The 21,479-nt window shown below is 42.2% G+C and overlaps 1 protein-coding gene across 1 annotated transcript; it reads left to right on the top strand.

Moving 5' to 3' along the window:
* The first annotated feature begins 534 nt into the window (after positions 1 to 534).
* LOC139638302 (uncharacterized protein C18orf19 homolog A-like) lies at positions 535 to 11,988 on the top strand. The gene is made up of 6 exons (XM_071512402.1): positions 535 to 846; positions 2,670 to 2,851; positions 3,049 to 3,115; positions 8,845 to 9,046; positions 9,847 to 9,961; positions 10,398 to 11,988. The coding sequence occupies exons 2-6, from the start codon at positions 2,699 to 2,701 to the stop codon at positions 10,596 to 10,598; spliced, it is 738 nt and encodes a 245-aa protein (XP_071368503.1). The 5' UTR covers positions 535 to 846; positions 2,670 to 2,698; the 3' UTR covers positions 10,599 to 11,988.
* Positions 11,989 to 21,479: the final 9,491 nt, after the last annotated feature.

Here is a 21,479-nt window from a genome sequence, read left to right as displayed (position 1 = left end):
CTTTTAGAACATAAACGCTGTGAAACAATCAGAAAAAAACGTTTTATTTCTCTGATTCACCGGCTTTCTCGCTACCACCGCTCCCTTTCTTCATTCACTTTCAAGCTCGCTCGACCACCGTCTCTCTCTCTCTCTCTCTCTCACTCTCTCTCTCTCTCTCACTCTCTCTCTCTCTCTCTCTCTGAGCGAGATCAAGTGAATCATTCGTAATTGATATGTTATTCGATAGCCTAATTTTTATACAATTAATATTCATACTGGTTTAAATAAACAATTTGATAGTATTTCCCATCTTTGCTGAGCAAGAATTTTGTGCAAAAGGAATTAAAGGCCTGTCCCATATAGACGCCTGTCCCAAATATAGGCCGGTTGAGTTCAGTGTTTGAAGCAAATAAAAGCCCGGGCTATTAATTGAAGTTTTACGGTAGGCTACTTCCTTTTTGTAGCAGGCTTACAAACATGGCAAAATGTAACATCATATGAGAGTTGGCCGTCTGTGGAGGTAGAGGGGGTACACAGCAGGAGGTTGAATGTTTGAGGGGGTACAGGACTTTAAAAAGTTTGGGAGCCACTGCTCTAGATATTATAACATACTAATAGTCTGGTTAATATAACATACTAATACTCTGGTTATTATAACATACTAGTATAACATACTAATACTCTGGTTATTATAACATACTAGTATAACATACTAATACTCTGGTTATTATAACATACTAATATTCTGAGAAAAAAGTCATAAAAATAGTATTTCTTGCAAAGAGCCAGGATCCACCAAGTGTGAGACAGTCATCTCCACACCACAGATGCCGCCGAACATGAACGCCACACGGCAGTGAGGAGGTACAACAAAACTTCAATAATTTCACTATCCTGGCTCCTTTTTTTATCTCAGAATTTGTGAGTTTTTTCTTGCAAATTTCTGCCTTTAATCTCAGAAATTCTGTGATTTTTCTCAGAATATTAGAATATTACCCCCTCCCCCCGACTGCAGTAAAAAAAAAAAATCTACAATGGCCCTAATACTCTTCCATAACTATGGTTATTACAACATACTAATACTCTGGTTATTATGGTTATTATAACATATGAATACTCTGGTTAATATAACATACTAATACTATGTTATGCTAGTACTCGGTACTAGTATAATGTGACCTAGTATGTTATTATAACCAGAGTATTCATATGTTATAATAACCATAATAACCAGAGTACTACTAGAATACTAGGTCAACCATATTTGTAAAGTCCAGTGCTGATACTCAACTTCCTATCAAATGACTATAATGTGTCACTAAAAAGTCTCGGGGTTAGAGTTAGCCTTAGGTTACATTACATTACATTATGTCATTTAGCAGACGCTTTTGTCCAAAGCAATTTACAATAATTACATTTTGTTGTGGTCAAACTTGTTGTTTAACAACTTTACTAGTTTAACAACTTTTCTAGTTTAACAAATTTACTATTTTAACAGTTTACTAGTTTGACAGTTTACTAGTTTAACAACAACTTTACTAGTTTAACAAATTTACTAGTTTAACAGTTTACTAGTTTGACAGGTTACTAGTTTAACAGTTTACTAGTTTGACAGGTTACTAGTTTAACAATTTACTAGTTTGACAGTTTACTAGTTTAGCAATAACTTTACTAGTTTAACAAATTTACTAGTTGACAGTTTACTAGTTTAGCAATAACTTTACTAGTTTAACAAATTTACTAATTTAACAGTTTACTAGTTTGACAGTTTACTAGTTTAACAACAACTTTACTAGTTTAACAAATTTACTAGTTTAACAGTTTACTAGTTTGTCAGTTTACTAGTTTAACAATTCACTAGTTTGACAGTTTACTAGTTTAACAGTTTACTAGTTTAACAAGTTTACTAGTTTGACAGTTTACTAGTTTAACAACAAGTTTACTGGTTTAACAACAAGTTTACTGGTTTAACAGTTTACTAGTTTAACAAGTTTACTAGTTTGACAAGTTTACTAGTTTGACAGTTTACTGGTTTAACAGTTTACTAGTTTAACAGTTTACTAGTTTTACAACAAGTTGACTAGTTTAACAGTTTACTAGTTTTACAACAAGTTTACTAGTTTAACAAGTTTACTAGTTTAACAGTTTACTAGTTTAACAACAAGCTTACTAGTTTAACAGTTTACTAGTTTAACAAAAAGTTGACTAGTTTGACAGGACACCTTTTAAACAGCCAGGGAGGAAACAAGCTAGTTTTCAAAAAAATTGAAAGCTACTGAACAGAGTGGGAGGACCTTCGTTCAGGAGCGGAGTTTGACGACAAGCTTTAGAAAATAGGAGAAAACAGCAACACAGTTGGATATTGGTTTATATCATTATGTCTCACGTTAGCTTCAGGATTGGTTAGAAGATCTGTTGCTAACTGCAGGTTTAAGTAGAGGCTTGACTGGCAGTCTTCATCTCTAAGGTCTGAGTTTGTGTTCCTTGGTCTGTAGTGAAGCACCAAATAGGCGAGTGACACTTTGTTGAACATCTACTTTCGGTCAGCTGACAGTTGACGATCACGACTGGACTGTTAAATCCCACCTGGGTCCTCCTTGCTGTGCTAACACCACAACTACAGTATATTTCTGTTATTTTAAATGATAATGACTTCTCTGCTGTGTGTGTGTGTGCGTGTGTTCCAGACAGTGACTCAGGTGTGAGGAGGTGGAAGATGTTTCGGTTTCTTATCCACTCTTCCTGGCAGCGGGGGGGCGCTACGCGGCTCCTCCATCCCTGGGAGCTCCCCACCTCCACCTCCACCTCATCCTCCTCCTCTTCCACCTTCTTCTCCTCCCCCTCCTCCTCCCCCTGGTCAACCAGCAAGGTAAATACAGAAACACTCACATGAAGATTTCCAACATGAGATCAGCATCTACACTGACCAAATGAATTACTGTTTGACGGTTTTTTAAAAACAAATGACGCTACTTTTAAATAAGATGACAGATTTGAGTCTAGCTGACCTGAGCGCTCCTTGTGTTTTTGGTCCTTGCTGACCGCTCCTTGTGTTTTTGGTCCTAGCTAACCACTCGTCGCGGGTTTGTGACTTCAGCCTCGTTCTGGACTACAGGACGCCGACCCCCCACAGGTCAGTTGGGGTCACCGGGAGGTCACCAGTTCTTCCATTATGTTGTGAAACCAAACTGAAGCCAAGGTTAATACTGATGCCAATATCAGACCGGTTGAGTTCAGTGTTTGAAGCAAATAAAAGCCCGGGCTATTAATTGAAGTTTTACGGTAGGCTACTTCCTTTTTGTAGCAGGCTTACAAACATGGCAAAATGTAACATCATATGAGAGTTGGCCGTCTGTGGAGGTAGAGGGGGTACACAGCAGGAGGTTGAATGTTTGAGGGGGTACAGGACTTTAAAAAGTTTGGGAGCCACTGCTCTAGATATTATAACATACTAATAGTCTGGTTAATATAACATACTAATACTCTGGTTATTATAACATACTAGTATAACATACTAATACTCTGGTTATTATAACATACTAGTATAACATACTAATACTCTGGTTATTATAACATACTAGTATAACATACTAATACTCTGGTTATTATAACATACTAATATTCTGAGAAAAAAGTCATAAAAATAGTATTTCTTGCAAAGAGCCAGGATCCACCAAGTGTGAGACAGTCATCTCCACACCACAGATGCCGCCGAACATGAACGCCACACGGCAGTGAGGAGGTACAACAAAACTTCAATAATTTCACTATCCTGGCTCCTTTTTTTATCTCAGAATTTGTGAGTTTTTTCTTGCAAATTTCTGCCTTTAATCTCAGAAATTCTGTGATTTTTCTCAGAATATTAGAATATTTGAACGTTATATACACATGTCTGTGGTATACCTATATTTAAAACTAGTTTCTACTATTGTCAAACAACAAATAAGCCATGGAGGGCGATCTTCAGGAGAGTAGATAAAAAGCCTTTTTTAGAATATGGGCCTAGGACAAATACTTAAAAACCAACGCAGGGTCTCCATCAGGGTGTGGTTGGGAAGAGGGTGTGAACCCAATCACATTTACCTGATTATATATAACAATTGCAATTTCCCATTTGGCAGACGCTTTTATCCAAAGCGACGTACACATGAGATTTTAATACAACACAAGCAAGGATCTAGTCAGGAGAGAACAACGAGAGTAAGAGCCATAAAGCTAAGATCTGGTCCAACAGGACAGAGGAGCCACGAGGCAGAGAGGCAGATAGAGTTTTTTTTGTTTTTTTTAGATTACACAGTCCATCAGGTGAGAAGGTGTTCACTAAAGAGCTGGGTCTTTAGCCTTTTCTTAAAGATTGAGAGGGACTCTGCGGATGGAATGGAGTTTGGTAACTTGTTCCACCACCGAGGAACCACAGAAGAAGAGTCTGGATAGAGACTTAGGGCCTTGCTGAGGTGGCAGCACCAGGTGCCGCTCCTTAGCAGAGCGTAGTGAGCAGGAGGGAGCGTAGACCTGAATGAGGGAGTTCAGGTTAGGCATGGACTGATACCGTTTTTTTCACTGCCAATCCGATACCAGAATTTTGAGTATCAACCGATACCGAGTACCGATCCGATATTGACCTGTTTTTTTTTTTTAATATAATTACACAGCTGCATACAACATGTAAATACCATGGGAACAATAATTTTATAGTTAAAAAAAAGAAAAGCAGCAGGGCAAAATAACTGACCAAAATAGGAATGACAGTTCCTAGGATATATAAGACTGCTGCAATATAGGGATCCAGTGCAAAAAAACTCACAGAAGTGCAAAAGAGCATTAAACTGACCAGTGCATACTAGGGCTGTCCCGAATACCATTTTTTGGGCTTCGGAGCTTCGGTAGTAATCAACAGCGAATATTCGAAGCTTCGGCCGCAGCAGGGGGGGCGCGCGGGGGGGGGGGGGGGGTGGTTAAGAGTCACGCACCTTCAAACTGCTTGGCTTTCCATACATGGGTAACAGTTCACCCGACAAAGTTCACACAGTCACAAAAACACAGCGCTGAAAACATACTTAACATACATAGAGAGAGAGAGAGAGAGAGAGAGAGAGAGAGAGAGAGAGAGAGGGAGAGCCCCATATCAAAATACCGGTAGCCTACCTTAGAAAAAAGATTAAAAAAAAAAAAGATCAACGGAGAAATGTCTTGCTGCTGCTTCTCCTGAGTTTTGTTCAGCAAATTTGAAACTGACAGCTTGAATTTCAGGTCGTACTTTTTTCTCTGTGCCACCATGGCGATCAGCATGTGACTGACATTTGAATGTAAGTAAAAAAAAAAAAGAAACTGCTTTGTAGCGTCAATGGCAACTGGCTTGGATTACATATAAAATGACATTTAAAAAAACGAATATCCGAATCCCAAAATTGAAAACCGAATACCTACCCAACGAACGAGTATCCGAATAGTCGAATATTCGGGTCCAGCCCTAGTGCATGCTGCTACAAAACAATATTGAAACAACCATACAGCCATTGCTTATATATTTTTTCTCTTCCTTAGTGTGAATAACTGAAAATACTGCCACACATAGGCTTTTTCTGGTCATAACCTCCAGTGTGTGCCAAGTCCAGTCTAGTTTTAATCACTAAAGGACAAGGGGCAGGTTTTTATTCAGAAACCTCTCTCTGCTGTCAGCCTGTTCCTCCGTTCACTGACAGTGTTGACAATCACTGATGCTTACGCACACACAGGTCGCAGCATCATCAGCGCAGTAGCATTAGCTTTAGCCCCCATCTCCAAAAAGCTTTGTTTTGTGAAAACAGAAGACTTAATTGAAACCTTTATGGTGGCATGTACATGATACTAAGCCCAAGGACACTCGATGTAAGTTTGAGCCAAGGAGCAGGCGTTTGGAAGGCATCGCCAGATGAAGTTCTTGGTAAAGTGAGTTGGATAAAGATCTTTGGGACGCTAACTAGTAATGGCATAGCCATCTACCGTCCCTTTGGGGCTAAAATAATTCCCAACTGCTGACATGTTTACATTAGCACATTGCCTGCAAGCTCTCTTTCTTTTTCCAACTTCTTCACTCACTCGTGTCGCGTCACGTGCAAACTCAGGCATGTTTTACGGCGGGCGACTACGCCCGTTAATTACTCCGGGGGCTCGAACTGATTGCTCTGGATCGGATTATAACGTTCACTGCCACCGATGTCCAATCCAGCATTTTAGGCCAATATCGGCCCGATACCGATACCAAGTATTGGATCGGCGCATTCCTAGTTCAGGTTGGTCAGAGCTGTTTTGGTCGCCGCTTTGTAGGCGAGCATCAAGGACTTGAACTGGATGCGGGCGACTGGGAGCCAGAGGAGGAGATGAACAGCGGAGTGACATGTGCTCTTTTGGGCCGGGTGAAGACCGGACGCTCCCCCGCTTTCTGGATCATCTGCAGAGGTTTGAGCTACATGCCGGGAGCCCTGCCAGTAAGGAGCTGCAGGAGTCAAGGCTGATATTACAAGAGCCTGAACCAGGAGTTGAGCTGCATGTTCAGACAGGTAGGGTCTGATCTTCCTGATGTTGTTCAGAGCAAATCCACATGACCGAGCGACAGAAGCCACATGCTCCTTGAAGGTTAGTTGGTCATCAGACATGACACCCAAGTTTCTGGCAGACTTTGTGGGCATGAGCTGAGCTGATTGGAGCTGGATACTGATCTGTTGTTGTACAGAGGGACTGGCTGGGATGACAAGGAGCTCAGTCTTTGACAGGTGAAGCTGAAGTTGGCGTTCCTTCATCCAAGCCCAGATATCGGCGAGGCATGAGGCCGATATCTGTGCAGAGACTGTGGGGTCGTATGGCGGGAACGATAGGAGGAGCTGGGTATCGTCAGCATATGAACGGTATGAGAAGCCATGTGAGCGGATCACTGCACCCAGTGAGGTGGTGTCTATTGAAAAGAGAAGGGGTCCAAGCACTGACCCTTGAGGTTCCCCTGTGGACAAGCAGTGGGATTTAGACACTTCCCCTCTCCAAGACACTCTAAAGGCTCTCCCTGAGAGGCAGGACTCAAACCAGCAGAGAGCGGATCCTGAGAAGCCAAGCTCAGCGAGTGTGGAGAGGAGGATTTGGTGGTTAACCGTGTCAAAGGCGGCCGATAGGTGAAGCAACATTAGAACAGAGGACTGACCGGCAGCTCTAGCTGATCGCAGTGTTTCCACTACAGACGAGAGCGCAGTCTGGTAGAGTGTCGGTGTTTGAAGCCGGACTGGTTAGGATCATACAGGCGGTTCTCAGAAAGGAATTCAGAGACTTGATTAAAGACTGCACGCTCAAGAGTCTTGGAAAGGAAGGTGAGGAGTGAAACCGGCCTGTAACTTTCAACCTGAGATGGGCTGAGTGTAGGTTTCTTTAGCAGCGGGGTAACCCGGGCTTGCTTAAAAGCAGTGGGGAACACACCTGCTGTAAGTGAGGAGTTGATGATGTGTGTGACTGCAGGGATAAGTGTGGGCGAGATGGCCTGCAGGAGGTTGGAGGGTATGGGGTCCAACGGACAGGTAGTGGGACGAGAGTCAAGCCGAAGCTTGGAGACTTGCTCCTCGGTAAGATGGGAAAATGAGATATAATATACTTCATAAAATAATATAATATAATATAATATAATATAATATAATATAATATAATATAATATAATATAATATATACAGTATATTATACAGACACAAGTCACAGTCCGTTAGAGTGAATTAGACACTCTGGTACCGTGCCATCGTGTTTTAAATGGTCCAGCTGCTGCTTAAGAAGCCCAACCTAGTCCGTGACCATTTCTGACCTGATCTCATGTTTTTATCCAAAGTTAAAAATGTTGTTCTTTCTCAGCTGCTGTCCTATGTAGATCAAAATAACATCCTTGAAGAATTCCATCTGAATTAGAGCGCAGTACAGAATCAAGTGGCTTCCTGCTGTCTGTTGACTCCGGGGATGGAGCCATTGTAATCCTCTTGGACCTGAGCATTGCTTTGGGGTCACATGGGGTCACATGGGGTTGGCGTTCGAGGCGCAGCCCTGATCGGTTTACCTCCTACCTCACCAACAGAACCTTTTCGGTCAGAATGGGCGATTTCTCATCCACCTCGGTTAACATTTTGTCCCACAAGGCTCCGCTTCTATCTCTATATGCTTCCACTCTCTAGTCGCTGTTACGCTGATGATACTCCGCTCTACTCCCACTAAAACCCAATGATGTCTGCCCTTAAATAACCTTAGGGACTGTTATGATATCAAATGTTGGAAGGGAGCTGAACGAGAGGTCAGAGGTCGTTATATTTGGCCCTCCTAACTCTAGGAGAGTTATCCTGTCAAGCCACATGCCAAAAACCTTGGTGTGATTTTTGATTCAGCCTTTAAATCTCACAAACAAATCAACTCAGTAGTGAAATCTAGTTTCTTCCAGCTCAGAATCATTATCTCTAAAATCAAGTCCTTCATTTGTTTCATGACCTGGAGAAAGTTATTCATGGGTTCATCTCCTCCAGGTGTTAGTCTGTCATGTCCGTCCAAACTGTCCAAAATGCTGCTGCTAGGCTTCTAACTGGTCTAGAATGAGGACCACATTTCCCCTGTGCTCTTCACTGGCTCCCAGCTCAGGTCAGAGGTCATATATCAACCGCCAGGTCCCTCAGGTCAGAGGTCATATATCAACCTCCAGGTCCTTCAGGTCAGAGGTCAGAGGTCATACAGTTCCACGGTCTTGGTTGAAGCTTAAGGGCTTCCTGCCTTTGCTGTGCATTTTTATCAATTACACCAATCTCATACTATTTTTTTGTTTTTGAAAAGCTGCTCCACAAATAAAGTCATTATAATTTTCCTCCCATCCCACAGGTGTTAGCCAATCAGATGGTGTGGCCCGAACCGGTCCATCGGAGCCAGGTTTGGGTCCGGACGCCGACCCACTCCAGGACGGCTCCGTGGGTCTGGTCTCCAGGTTCAAACGAACCCTCAGACAATATGGAAAAGTTCTGGTTCCAGTTCACCTGCTGACCTCCGCCGCCTGGTTCACCTCCTTCTACTACGCTGCCATGAAGTAAGACACAAAACCACAGAGTGAGATCAATAAAGACAAGACTAAATAAATAAACAAGACCAGATTAGTGCAGCATCATATTGACAAAATCATACTGGGAGTTTTTCGATATCAGTAACGATTCATGTGAAGACGTTTTTTCAGTGCTGACATGTTTAATGAAGTGTGTCGGTGGTGAGATGTTAATGATTCGCTCATTAATATAATGCCAGGTGTTGTGTTGTGTGTTATGAAGTGGTCTGTAAGTCCTTTACCTCTGAGAAAACAATTATACATAAATATTATACTTCTGGCATGTGAGACTATGAGGATGAAAATTCTGTTTACAAAACCTGGAAAAACTCTTAAGGAGATTTTGAAAATGTGCTTTTACTGTTTTACTGGTGGAAAAAAACAAATATCCACTGACTATCATATATCAAGCTCTTCCCCAGTTCTCTGGGGGCTGTCCAAAGGTATTCTGGGTAACGTAGGAAATCACTAACTGCAATAGAAGACGAGGCGAGCTGAGGGAAAGACAAAACTTCATCACTAAATAAGAACAGATAACATCAGACTGACGATATACAATGTTCCTTAGTGTTACTAGCATATCCAGTATAGTGTAACCAGTAGAACCAATATTGCCAGTATAACCTATAAAACCAGTAGAACCAGTAAATCCAGCAGTAACCAGTAGAACCAGTAAACCCAATATAGCCAGTATAACCAGTGAAACCAGTAGAGCCAGTAAAATCAGTAGAACCAGTAGAACCTATAAAACCAGTAGAACCAGTGAAACCAGTATATTGTCTCCACAGTGGCGTGAACGTGGTTCCAGTCCTGGAGTTCATTCCAGGTTTTCCAGAGAGAATCATCAACCTGCTGCAGAACTCACAGAGCGGACACGCTCTGACGGCCTACGCCCTGTACAAGGTACGCTGACCCCCGACCTCTGACCCCTGACCGCTGACCCCCGACCTCTGACCCCTGACCGCTGACCAAAACCCTGACCCTGACCCCTGACCTCTGACCGAAACCCTGACCCTGATCCCTGACCCCTGACCGCTGATCCCTGACCTCTGACCGAAACCCTGACCCTGACCCCTGACCGAAACCCTGACCCCTGACCCCGACCTCTGACCGCTGATCCCTGACCTCTGACCCCTGACCTCTGACCGAAACCCTGACCCCGACCCCTGACCCCTGACCGAAACCCTGACCCCGACCCCTGACCCCTGACCTAAACCCTGACCCCGATCCCTGACCTCTGACCTAAACCCTGACCTTGACCCTTGACCTCTGACCGAAACCCTGACCTCTGACCTGTGGTCTTAATTCATTGTGATTCTAATAAAGTTGTTCCTGTCAGATCGCCACTCCTGCCAGATACACCGTCAGCCTGGGCTGGACCTCGCTGTCCGTCAAGTACCTCCGTCGCCACGGTTACATGTCCACACCGCCGCCCGTCAAAGAGTACCTGCAGGACAAGATGGAGGAGACGAAGGAGCGGCTGAGCGGGCGACTGCAAGAGACGAAAGACAAGGTCAGCTTCAGGAGGAAGAAGGACTAGGAGACCAAGGGACTAGGAGACCAAGGGACTAGGAGACCAAGGAACTAGGATACCAAGGGACTAGGATACCAAGGGACTAGGAAAAAAACAACTAGGAAACCACGGACTCACAAAGAACTGTTCTACTGTCCCAAGAACTCGTTCTACTGCTGCACTCTGGAAGCTTCTCTGGATAAGAAAGACCAGGAAGTGCTGGACTAGGAAATTAAGGACTAGGAAGTGCTTCCAAGGACTCGTTCGGCTGAACTTGAAGTCTCTGTAGATCAGAGTAAAGCTAAATGAGTAGAATCCAGCTGTTGTCAGATCTACTGACTTGAACCTGATTCACTGTAGAGTTTCATTATGTGGAGTCTTGTCTTCTCTTCTGTGTGTTTCGGTCCTACAGACAGAACTGACTGTGAATGATGATGATGATGATGATGATGATGATGATGTGGATTCATTATTATGGTGTGATGTGGTGAAACTGATAACTGAAGCTTCAGTCTGTTGACCAGAGGTTTGTCTCACGAAGCCAGATCAGTCAGCAGCTAACTTTCGGTTTAACTTTGGCTTTTCGGTCTCACGCAGGTGGCTCACTTGTAACCGGCTAGATCACCATGGTAACTTATGCTGCACAGCCAAGGGTGTAACTTTGGTTTGAACATCGGGGGGGTTGAGATGCACAGACCCTCCGGGGGGTCCGGGGCCTTGGCCCCCCGGGAGATGTTTTTTAAAGAACAGCTGTGAAATGATCATTTCTGGTGAATTTTAGGTGGAAAATACTTAAGACTGATCAATAAATCAAACATGAAATCACAAGATTTGTAAACAGTTGATCAAACCAACAGTTCAGAAAATCTCCACCAAACCCTGTTGTTCAGTTACTGAACAATTACCAGTAAATAATATTTGATGTTGTGTTGTATGTATGCTAACATTAGTAATGACATTATATTATTGATCTTGTCTCTGCCACCTAAGATCTGCCTCAGCTGGGTCTGTTTCAGACACAGATATCATGTGATCCTGTTGAGTATAATGCAGCCACACTGCTCTCTAGACCCTGTTCACATGTTTAGGTCCAATCTCTAAACAGCATTGAGTCGCAACAACAACTAGAGCAAAGAAAATAGAATTATTAGAAAACATTCATCCAAGCAGGGAGAATTTGTACCAACTAACAGCTTTATGTTTGATTCTAGAGCATTTTCCCCACTAATGTCCTCATAAAGATGGTCTTGCTCACTGCAGTGGAACCTCAAATAAATCGTCTGGTTTAATCACCATGATGATCTTTAACATCTTGGACACACCTGGGACAGAGGCCTGTCTGTAAAAATCAAGAACTAAATGCTTTTAGACCCTTTCTATCTAAAGATCAGCAGAAAGCAGTTCAAAGGCCATGTATATATTTCATGACATGGTGTAATAAACAGCTGAAGCTGGTGTGTTTTTCATCAGAAGCCTTATCAACAGCACAGAAGCAACCAACTGAGCAATGGAGAACATGCTTTTTAAAAATTGATCAGATCTTTTTACATGGGAGTTGCCAGCCGCACGCTCACCGCGCCTCATGTGAAGAGAAAAAACAGCTGGTGCTCTGCACGTGGTAACCATAGAAACGGCCGCAACACACAGCTGTGTAGTCCACAAGATACTGCTGTAATGACAGCTAGCTAGCTAACGTTTACATATGTTTACACAGCCATATAACTACTGAACGGTAATGTAAGAACCTGACACACCGGTCACTCTGGGCTCATTAACGTCCCGGCAGAATCAACTTTTCCTCCATTTTTCAAACTCGGTGACAACAGACCAAAATCTCATTTCCCTAGTCAGGCGACATGGTGTCCACTGTGATCAGCTGTGTGGTGAAACTCCGTGTCGCGGCGTCAAAAAGAGCGAGCCTGCTGCCAATCCGCCTGCTCCTCCGCTTCTCCTCGCACACCTCTCATTGGAAATGAAGAAGGACCAGGCGACTGACTGCAGCATGGGCACAACCAAGTGTAAAGGAGGAGGGGGGGTGGGTCCAGGATGCCTTTGTCCTTATTATATGGAGTTCATTTATACTCATTATGCTATATTATTGGGGGGGTCTTATTAGCCTGTTTGTGATATTGGAGGGGTCGCGACCCCCCCGTAAATTACGCCGCTGACCTGCTCCGGAGCAGCTTCAGTTCAGACTATCGGATCAAAATGTATGAAAGGCCTCCTGACCAATCAGCTCTCTGGAAACAGGACGTCACCATTCCTACAGGATCCCAATATGCACAAAAATGCTGCATTCAAATGAAAATATAAGAAAAAGTAATAAAGGAAACTGTAAGGCTATTTTTGAATTAACAGACAGTTGAAGTGCGTGTTTACAGACCAGAATCACTTTGCTTTCCATGATGGTTTATTATATCAGAGATACAGCAAGTAGGCTACTTAATTGACCATATTATCAATGAATGAACTTTACTGTTGCATATTAATTGCACTGAATTTCTTTTATTGGATTCCAGACATGTTTGGTTCAATGTCGACTATTTCATATTCCATCACCGCAGCTCTGAAGAACATCAGGCGACTTTTTAGAAAATCTTTTTACAGCCTCATCTGTCCACGGTTCCTCCAGTAATCCTCTCTAGCCTTGGCAGCAGAAACAATGTTAATTTCAGCTGTTATGTTTTGTAATGCTGACATTTATTCATTATGATTGTATAATTGTAATAATAATATTTGTTCTTCTTGAGAGAAGAACCCAATGTCAGTATCCATTTCTCTCCGATACCTGTCTGTTGGAAATGTCAGCAGTATATATTAGGGCTTATATCATCCTGTAATTAGGTCTATTTATTGTCTTTGGCTTTTATTCTTTGATTATTATGTTTGCGCATATATTCTATGTCCTTTTCCCCGCTGAATCATATTACTTTTGCCATTGCAACAATCTGATTTCCCCACAGGGATCAATAGTTTCATCTTATCTTATCCAAATTGTCTGATCTGGATCTGTCCATTTTGCATGTGATTGGCTATTTGTTAGAAACCCCGCCTCTTTCATGTGAGCGCGCTCATGGCTGATAGGTAAATCCTGGGTTGACAGAGCCAGTTGAGAACCAGCAGTGAGACGGTTCTCTGGATCGCCAACGTTAGGTTAGTGAAGCCGGCGAAGGCAAAGATACTCTGACTGTTGAACTCGCTTCGTGAGACAGAACTCTGCTGCTCCTCAGCTGAGACCCACAGACTGGATTCAGTCTGTGGGTCTCATCACCTCCCTGACTGAAGAACCTCTGACTGATCCTCCATCACCATCACAACTCCACTGTGTCTCCTCTCTGACTGAAGAACCTCTGACTGATCCTGGACCAGCAGCTCTGACAACCCTCCTGCAGGTTTTCCCTCTACAGCATCAGAATTAACATGTAAAAATAAATTGAATGCAGGTTCTAATTTAATGCTAACCGCAGTATAAACAAACCTTAAATGCTGATTTGGGTGGTCGAGCTCGTCGGAGTACAGTTTTCAAATAATGTAGATTTTATTTCATAGCTCATGTCTGCATGCGCCAACACAACATGATGACAGCGCCACACCATGGATTCAACTGTAACTGCAAGTCTAGGGTGAGGCCTGATATGATATGCACAAAATTAATAAATTAATTACTTTTTTTTTTTTTTTAAACCAACAGTGGTTGTTTTTTTTGTTTTTTACCGTCATGTTAAACGCGGTGACTCGGTTAACCGAGATTGGGCACAGGCCGAGTTGTTGTACTCCTAGTGTACTCCTAGTGTACTCCTATTGTACTCCTAGTGTACTCCTAGTGTACTCCTATTGTACTCCTATTGTACTCCTAGTGTACTCCTATTGTACTCCTATTGTACTCCTAGTGTACTCCTAGTGTACTCCTATTGTACTCCTAGTGTACTCCTAGTGTACTCCTATTGTACTCCTATTGTACTCCTAGTGTACTCCTATTGTACTCCTATTGTACTCCTAGTGTACTCCTATTGTACTCCTATTGTACTCCTAGTGTACTCCTAGTGTACTCCTATTGTACTCCTATTGTACTCCTATTGTACTCCTAGTGTACTCCTATTGTACTCCTATTGTACTCCTACTATAGTCCTACTGTACTCCATGCTGCCTCCCTTTGGCCGTAGGGCAGTTTCAGCTTCATAACATGAGAGCAAGAAGGGCATTTCATGGATTTTTGAAGTAGGTTTTCTTTCATTAACTACCTATCGAACTTATGGTTTTCCTTGGGACACTGTCTAAAATATATTCGGCTCAAAAGCTCGTAATGTGACACCATATTTATTAAAATCTCTGAAATAATGTTAGATTCTAACCTACCTCGCTCATGACATCACACGCAGCCCTCAGCGTCAGTGAGGAAATGAGGATTCTCCCGGCTCAATTCATCCAATCATTGAGGGCCTCATGCAAGAATATGTTCGTATTCTTATCTTAAATTTCTCATACTTTTTTCGTGAGGTGGACTCGAGTGTGCCACGTCAGATTCAGCAAACGCTCATATCTTCAGAAAACTGTCATGTAAATGACCCGCGTAAACATGAAGAATGCTCGCGTGAGAATTGACGCTTCGCGGCGCTTACGCTTGCGGTCTGAACCCGGCGTAAGAAGAAGTCTCCCAGCTCTGAGACTGAAGTCCTGCTATCAGAAATAAGTCAACCAAAGCATAATATTTAATATAATTCAATAGTGGAATCAAAGGCCCTGCTAAATAACTTGTGCTGTTAATGCAGTTTGGTCTGTTGTGTGTTCCCATACGAAAAACATCTATAGTATTCCTATACAATTTAGATGAATACTAAATAAATATCACAACAAAGCTATTATTCCCTATAGGAATATTATAGTGATACTACAGAAGACAAAAACACCATGATAAGGTCACTATAAACTCACTATTGAGTACCACAGACACTCTAAGTCCCTATTGGAGTATTATAGGAATATTATAGGACTATGGTGATTTGTCGTTAGGGCGGCGTCACAGAAATAAAAAAAAAAGAAATGGCTTGAGATGAAATTAGATGCAAAAAGCAAGACGATCCATGACTGTAAAGGAGGGCCAGGAGGAATCCTCCGTTACACAGACAGATGAAAGAATAGGCCGATACCTGCTTCACCGGCTTCAAAGGAGTCCATACTTCTTCACTTGTACACAGGTGGCGAGCAGCAGAGAATGTGGACGTCATCCTGAAGACCGCCAAAGTCAGAATCTCAGAGAGAAGGTGCGGTGATTTACAGCCTGGGTCCTGGTGCTAACCCTAACCCAGAACCTCAACCCAAAGACAGCACTGCAGCACATGGATCACTGGTTATAAATTGAATATTGGTACAAGGACTGACGTTTTCTTCCTCAGAGTCAAACAGTAATGCTAAAGGCACAGGAGGTTTAAATCACCTCCCCGCTGAAAAATCCAGCTGAAACCAGCTTCTGATGGTTGCTCTTTGATGGTGTAAACTGGTCTTTGATGGTCATTAGGGAGGTAACGACATATCGAATTTCGCGATATCGCGATAAAAAAATGTCTTGATGCCGTCATGGGAAATCTACCACGATATTACATGGTTATTTCACTAGTATAGCTGCGTTCTGCTATCTCTCCTTGTCAAAAATTGTATTGTTTTTGTTTGAACAGCAATCATACTAGTCAAGAAGACAGACTCTCGTCATCCTTTGCTTCACAGAGACAGGCTCAGACCCAACGAGAAAATGGTGGATGAAGTAGATGAATGTCGCGCCGAACGACGAAATGAAATATGTGAAGTTGAGATGCTCCATCGACTTTTAGAGCTGATGTGTATACAGCACCTTTCACAGAGCAAAGTCACAAAGTGCTTCACAAGAATAAAATAGTTAAAATAAGACCATCAAATAGTAAAAAACAATAAAACATAAAAATAAAGGACATAAAAACACACAATTACAGACACAAGAGGCGAGAAAAAGGCCGGTCTGAACAGAAGAGTCTTCAGCTGCTTTTTAAAAGAGTCAACAGAGACCAAAGATCTGAAGTCCAGTGGAAGAGCGTTCACAGTTTAGGAGCCACAGTTTCATCTGGAGACGGTCCAGGGAGGACTGGCTGAGGCAGGTGAGAAGGGAATTACAGAAGTCCAGGCGGGATGATATAAAGGCATGAATAATCATCTCCAACTCAGGTGACACAACAGACCTGAGTTTGGCAATGTTTCTTAGATGGAAAAAAACATGTACGGGTCAGTGACTTAATATGTTGATCAAAGTACATAGCCTGATCAAAAATAACACCAATGTTTCAAAGGTTTCTAAGCACTGATGGCTTATCTCAGCAGTGAGGGCACCTCACTGACTTTACATTTTTCACATGTGAAGAGGGTAACTCTGTAGTGTCATGAGACGGCAGCAGCACTAAAAAAGCATGTGGTTTGGAGGCCTCTGGAGGTGAAGCTGAGGAAGGACATGTGTAAGACTCACTACTGATGCAACAGAATCCTCTAGGACAGGTAGGGGTGGGTGAGGTTCTGATGAGGTTTTGGCAACGTATGTGTTGAAGGATGTGCTGAAATCTCTTGGCAAGCACAGGGATGAAGAGCAATGATGAGGATGGCACCGATGGGCTTATCTCAGACGGGGGTGGCACCATATGACGTGTTTTGGCATCCAGTCACATGTAATGTCATATCCTCTTTCCATATGATTGTTTTTGCACAATAAAGACTGAGAATGAGCCGTGTCTCTGCATGGCAGGTCTGCAGATGATTTTGTCTGCAAGGGAACAGTAATTTAACTTGAAAAACGTATGACTTTACAGCTAAAATACATAAAAAATAACTTTTTAAATCCAATTTACGGTGTACAATTATGAATTTTCTTAAGTTCAACAGTGATTACCCTTTTACTAAGTGAAATTACATTTTTTTTAAAAAGGTTAAGGTCCCTTGAAAGTAACTTTTGCTTTCTAGCCAAGGTGATCTACTGACCCCAAATAGCAGACTGTTGACAGACTGTTTACTTCTCTGGTAAATGCAATGGGAAAGAGTGGTGCTACTCAATATATCACTGCTTAACAAATTCCAAACTTGCAAACACACAAATGTCATTCAACATTCAAGTCTGATGTGAAAGTTTATCATTTTGTAGCAGAGGCTTCTCATGAACTTACCTTGGAAATGCACTGCTCAGGTGTCTCTGGGTTGTCTTTACTTTGGACACAGAGGACAACTAAACAGTGAATTATGGCAGGTTGTGCTGTGTAACTGGCTCCCAGCCGCAATTATGGATGGGTGCATCTGGAAAACAGTTTAGTTTGTTTTATTACTTTGAGTCATTCTACATTGTTACTTGAAAGTGACTTAAACCAGTAACACACATATACACATACAAGTAGCAATATGCCGTCTGAGAGCCTGTGGATCATTTTCAATAAATGATCAAAATGGCTGGAAGTATGGGAAGACGTTAACCTCCCGATATTTCACGTTTATGAATGAGAAAACACCGTGGCGGTGTCTGCCCCTAACGTCACGCGTCACCGTAAGTTTTATGAATCAGCCCCATTGTGTATTTTTGCTTTCAGTTGAATAATTACCAGTGAAAAACTAAAACTAAAACTAAACTAAACTAAAACTACCAGTGCTTCATAAGATTATGTGATTTTTTCCAACTTATATAATTTCCCCCACAGAGCGTGTGGTTTTGGTGATAGCGCAGCAGTAACCATATTTGGATGTTTAAAGTAAATTAATTAATTTACTTTAAATTAATTAATTAATTAACTTTAAATATTGTTGACTTGAAATAAAGTTAGATGCTAGTTTTTCCTTTTTAAGATAAGATACGATAGATAAGATAGCACTTTATTGATCCCCTTGGGGAAATTCAGAATTTTTGGCTTCTTCCAGAACCAAACATAGATCTGTCTTTATTACAAAAACTACAAGAGAAAGATGTCAGTGTCTCAGCAAGAACCATCAATTAATTGAAAAGAAAATATTACATTCTTGCATGCAGCTGGCTTATATCAGAGAATATGATATAAGGATGACTTTTGTGATTAAATTCCCAAACAGAAGAAGAAGAAGAAGGAGAAAGTTAGATGCTGAAAGTCCTTCTACTTCCTTCACATTCATAGAGTTTCAAAACTCAACGTCACTCCACCTCTTGCAGCAGGCCCCAGATCACATGACAGGGGTCAGACAGGGGCCTGCCGCTGGAGGTCTGAAGCCGGAGAGGGGCCTGCCGCTGGAGGTCTGCAGCCGGACCTTTCTTAGTTTAAGTTTAACTGGTTACCTCGGGTGACGTTAGTCTAGCTAGCTGCCCAAGATAGTGATTCACAGCATTTAAGCTAACGTAGCTGCTAGCTTCAGTTTTGTTAGCCAGGCAGGAAAACGTGATGTAACTTGCTAACATCTTTATACTTAAGTTGCTCCTCCATTACAATGTTAGTTACATGATGCCTCCTTGGTAACGTTAACAAGAAGCTAACTAGCTATACAACGCTAACAGCTAACCGCCCCAGATGTAAATACTGTAGCTGTCAGTGCCTCGGTCATGGTCTATTGACTGGAAAGGTGAATGTCCATGACCGGTTTAATGTATTAAAGTTTTACTTTGTTGACTCTTAGTTATTCTTAATATATATGATAACACAAAAAATGGATTTGCTAATGCACATGGGTAAAATATTGCAATTAATGTTACGCTTCAAACCACTGAAGGAACAGCATTACTGCTACATGTTCCAGGAAATAGTCTGAGTCTGAACGGTGTTTCTAGCTGGGTGTGCGAAGCTAACAGCAGCAGCAATATAGCAATATATCAATATATCAATATATCAATATATCAATATATCGACACTGCAGCCGGCAGAGTCTCTGCTTCCAGCCGCCAGGCGGCGCTGCAGCGGACAGGAAACCAGCGGACAGGAAACCAGCGGACAGGGTTTCTAGTGCTGCATTCAAGAGCTGTCAGAAAAATTGTAGTTCTGTCACAGGCTCCACATGAGTTTAAGACTGTGACACATATAGTGATAGGGTGTAAAAACATGAATAAATAAATACGACCAGAAAACATTATAAGAAGTTAATATAATGATGGAAACATTATAAACATAAACACTTAAGGCACATTCAAGTGCTATTGGTAGGAAATTATACACAAATGGAAATGTAACAAAAGGACTTTTGTAGCTTTTGTTCTGTTTTAAAAACTAAGCAACAGAGTGGTAGAATGAAGAAGAGAATGAATTACTTCAACTCTCTTTGATTAATTAATTAAAAAGCAATGTGTGACAACCAGAAGTCGAGCAGAGTGAAAATAGTATCATACAGTCCTAAACATCCCAATATCCTGTAATAATAAAATGCTAAATATATAATAAAATAGATAATAAAATAATATTATAAAATCACTGTTCCCATGCTTTTGACATCTCAGAGAAAATCCAGACTTTACCATTATTATAATTCATCATAATATTTTCAGTATGATATCCATCATATTTTAATATCCCATCATTATGATGTTTATCAGCTGTATTTACCAGTTTGTTCATGTGTGTTGCCAAGCAACAGGAATCTAATTTGTTTTATCACGTTGAAGGAGAATCTGTTGAATAAAAGTTGATTTGAAAGACGACTTGTGTTCCAGTGTGAAGCTCAGGCTGAACGAGTGTTTTATTAAATGAGCCACAAAATTATATGACTCCATTATTACTTCAGGTGAGCCACCCAGCTTCATCATCATCATATCATCATCATCATCATCATCATCACCACCAGATCTGGTTCAGTCTGGTTCAATAGAGGCAGCTCAGTGTTAGAAGTAGGTGGCAGAAGTCTGTTTTCCAGTTGGCACCTGGAGTTCAGGTGTGAAGGACAGAAGGTGTGAAGGACAGATGTGAAGGACAGATGTGAAGGACAGATGTGAAGGACAGAAGGTGTGAAGGACAGGTGTGAGGACAGAAGGTGTGAAGGACAGATGTGAAGGACAGAAGGTGTGAGGACAGATGTGAAGGATAGATGTGAAGGACAGATGTGAAGGACAGAAGGTGTGAAGGACAGATGTGAAGGACAGATGTGAAGGACAGAAGGTGTGAGGACAGATGTGAAGAACAGAAGGTGTGAAGGACAGATGTGAAGGACAGATGTGAAGGACAGAAGGTGTGAAGGACAGATGTGAAGGACAGATGTGAAGGACAGAAGGTGTGAGGACAGATGTGAAGGACAGATGTGAAGGACAGATGTGAAGGACAGAAGGTGTGAAGGACAGATGTGAAGGACAGAAGGTGTGAAGACAAACCTGTTGTTCTGCGGACGATGAGATGATGAGATGCTGGAGACAGACGGTTTAATCTGCTCCTCAGGACGGGCGGGTCGGGTTTCCTCCGCCGCTTCACGCCGCTTGATATCAAACGTTACCGGATCTCTTTCATATAGAAATCCCGTCTGGTATGCGGCGAGGTCGGCGAGCTGTAATTGGTCCGGTGACGGAGAGACGAGAGACGAGACAGTGGAGTTATTACTGAGCGGATGAGACGGCAGTTTACTGAGCTGCAGACTGAGCTGCTGCTGTCTGGATCAGAAGGTCCAGCGGGTCAGAAGATCACATGACAGTCTGGACTGCAGGAATCTGGACCGATAATTAAATGACCCACTTACCTTCCTCGTCCAGACCTGAACAACAGGACTGGACACCTTGGAGGACAGCTCCAAATATGGTCAACAACTCCAAATATGTTCACAGACAGTTCCGGGCCATCTGATGATCAAACCCGACCTGACCTTTGACCTCAAGGCCATCCTTTCATTTCAGAGAACAGAGATTAAAAAGATTAAAAAGTCCCAGTCCGATGATTTCAACTGCTCTCCTCCAGTCTCCTCTGGTCTCCGCCAGTC

This window comes from Centroberyx affinis, unplaced genomic scaffold (genome assembly GCF_046629955.1).
Source record: "Centroberyx affinis isolate AG114_WGS23_722 - 3 ecotype Tasmania unplaced genomic scaffold, CSIRO-AGI_Caff_v1 ptg006252l_1, whole genome shotgun sequence".
NCBI lineage: Eukaryota > Metazoa > Chordata > Actinopteri > Beryciformes > Berycidae > Centroberyx > Centroberyx affinis.
This window is presented reverse-complemented; position numbering and strand designations above follow the sequence as displayed.